Here is a 3,046-nt window from a genome sequence, read left to right on the forward strand (position 1 = left end):
CAGTCCTCCGGGACTTGGCCCGTGCGCCACGAGCTTTCAAATATTCCCGCCAGTGGCTCTGCAATGATGTCGGCCAGTGCCTTCAGCACCCTCGGATGGAGCTCATCTGGGCCTGCCAACTTAAAGGCATCCAGTTCTTCCAAATGACTCTGCACCATCTCAGGGTCTATGCATGGTAGTCTGGCGCCTTGCTGCTGCCTCTCTACAAGCCCAGTGAGAGACTTGTCGTGCCCCTCATGGAGCTGTATATACAGAGAAACTACATGGTTTAGAAGCTAAATTGTTTCTTGATAGAGCTTTGATAAATTTTTCCATTAGGTATTAATCAGTTTTGAAAATTTATAGAAAAATTGATTAGAATAACATTCCATAGCAATACAGCTATTTATCTTGGAGCCCAACTTTTTAGGCTAAGTATACTTTAGAAGTCAGGATTTTATTACAAAATGGTGTAATTCATTTTTCCTGTCCCTGGTTCTCATCTTGACTGCTTAGCTAACCTCAGGCAGGTCATTCAGGGACAAATTGTGAAAAGTGGTGGCCTGAGGCTTGTGCAGAAAAATGTAAATGTAAATAAATACTTAGGGTTTCATATGCATGCAGTAACTATGTGTGCGAATATCGATGCTAACTATAGGCCTGGGGCTTGCTGGCCTCAGGGTTTACAAATATGTAATGTGTTTTGCTGGAGTTCTCTCATCTCGAAAGTGAAGGTAATACCTTATGGTTATGTGGAAGGGTGAATTAGAGTTTGTGAAGGGTTTCTTGCCACTATATGGGAGTGCCACATGGTTTAGTTTTCCTGAATGATTATTTGTAAATGATCATTGGTTTATATTATGTTAAATCAGTTTGTGTTTGTTTAAAATGTCACAAAGTCACCTTTTGCTTTCTTTTCTGTACTGTTTCATGTTCTCTTCTATCCTCAGCCTTCCTCCAATTCCCATGATAAGCAGCAGCACACCTGGAGCCTGAAGGTGACACCTGTAGATTACCTGCTCGGAGTGGCTGATCTAACAGGAGAGCTGATGCGGTTGTGTATCAGCAGCGTTGGAAATGGTGATATCGACACCCCTTTTGAACTGAGCCAGTTTTTACGTCAGATTTATGATGGCTTTACCTACATTGGCAATACTGGACCCTACGAAGTCTCTAAGAAGCTCTATACCTTGAAACAGAGTCTAGCCAAAGTAGAGAATGCTTGTTATACGTTAAAAGTGAGGGGCTCAGAAATCCCAAAGCACATGTTGGCTGATGTTTTCTCCACCAAAGCTGATATGATGGACCGAGAAGAGGGTCTTTCCTAAAATAGCAAGACTGTCACAGCCCTTAAGGTGATTGAACTGTAGAGGTGGAAACTTGTTAATATTTAGGTTTTGTTCTCAGTAGACTTTGTCATGGCTTTTATGTAGTAACATTTTATCTAACAAGTAAGATTGTTTGCAATGGTAAATTTGTAACCAAAAAAAAATTCTTTACATGATGTACAGGTGAACAAGTGTTTTCTGTCAGTGAGAAATTTCCTCTCTTCCCCTTCTCTGTGTTGTCAAAAATAGCCAAATGTCACTGCTGTTCTCACTGTCCTGTGTCTTTCACAGATACAAATTAATTCCATGCTGTCTTGGCCATTGCAGCTGATTGTCAGTGGTCAAGTGGTGCTTCGAGTAGATTGAGAATTGCCTTGTGATGCCACATAACCCCCGGATTCCTGTTGCACCACATTCCTCGATAAACACTTTTTTGTGTTCAGGTCAGAGATAAAGTAGTGCAGCCAAGTTAGAACGAAGATGCACAGGTTTGAAAAGTAGCAGCTTTCTGCTTGAATCAAGAGGGAACGAACCCAGACTCGGAAGGTCTTACTAGGCCCATTGGAGCATCCTTGTCTGATACCGTCTCACCAGCTTATCCCATTTATATTTAACACAATTTTTTATCTCCTTGGACATAAAATTGAAGCATGGCCAAAAGTGCTCTGTGACCTAGTTTTGTCTGATTAACATTCACAGCTAAAACAGTTTTTGATAGCTGATCAAAAAACTGGCAGACCAGGTAAATGTCCCTGCATACCCACCATTCCAGAACTCGCAGCTTTATTTCATCTCTGCTAGTTCAGTTACTTTGGAACCGTAATGTTTTGGCATCAATTAAAAAAAGTACAGGAGTTCATCGTTGTTCTTTTTCCAAACAAAAGCTTTAGTGAGTGCAGGATCTGCTAGATTGCCGGCTATATCAGTTCCTTTACAATACTGAACAAAGATGCTTATCATGGATAATTCAATGCTAGAATATAATGTGCATTCCTGGGTGCTAGCTGCATGCTTGTATCCAAAGAAGATACAAAGCTCAAGACAGTAGGGATAATTTTGCCTTCTACTGTATTTATGGTGCCCTGAGGGACACCAGTAGGATTGAATTGCGTATCTGAAAGAAGAAGTTGGATAATTATATTTAACAGAGTGGTGCAATATGTCAGAAATGAGTCTTGTGCACCTATGAGACAGAAATTAGAGGGGGAGGGATAAAAATAAGGCAGATAAAATAACATGCCCTTTAAAAAATTGAGCTTCAGGAAATAAGCCCCTCAAGTACTAATGAAAATGTTGCTTGGTTTGTTTTTTTTTATTTCCACCTCCATATGCTGTGATACTGCCAATATTTTTCTCATGAGCATGGCATGTCCAAGGTAATTTGAATCATGGATGTATTGATCAGAACAGTTACTTAGGGTTTATCACAGTTTTTTGTTTCTCTGTAAAGCAATGTTTGGTGGGTTAAAAAAGAGTGTGTTTTCCAAATGTTTAATACTTTTTTTACAATAAAAGTAATTATATTGATATCCCTGAATGAGTATTACTTCTTTTATCCATCAGTCCTATTTGAGAACATGTGACTAGTATAGTGTGTCCCTCTTTCTTATATCCACTCTTATAATTCAGTATTCTACTCAAAGCTCTGACCTGACCCCCTTACCTGTACATTATAAGTGGCATCCCCCGCCTAGGATCCCTTTTGTTTCTTATCCAGTTCATTAAATAGGCTACATTTT

At 39.8% G+C, this 3,046-nt stretch overlaps 1 protein-coding gene across 3 annotated transcripts in view; it reads left to right on the top strand.

Moving 5' to 3' along the window:
- Positions 1-2,836, top strand: part of TSNAX (translin associated factor X) — a 55,592-nt gene extending 52,756 nt beyond the window's left edge. For all 3 annotated transcript variants that reach the window (XM_025208656.1, XM_006027444.3, XM_006027443.3), the window contains one exon: positions 930-2,836. In XM_025208656.1, coding sequence (XP_025064441.1) covers positions 930-1,307 — 378 coding nt within the window. In that variant the 3' untranslated portion in view covers positions 1,308-2,836. The remainder of the gene's footprint in view (positions 1-929) is intronic.
- Positions 2,837-3,046: the final 210 nt, after the last annotated feature.

This window comes from Alligator sinensis, unplaced genomic scaffold (assembly GCF_000455745.1).
Source record: "Alligator sinensis unplaced genomic scaffold, ASM45574v1 scaffold93_1, whole genome shotgun sequence".
Classification (NCBI taxonomy): domain Eukaryota; kingdom Metazoa; phylum Chordata; order Crocodylia; family Alligatoridae; genus Alligator; species Alligator sinensis.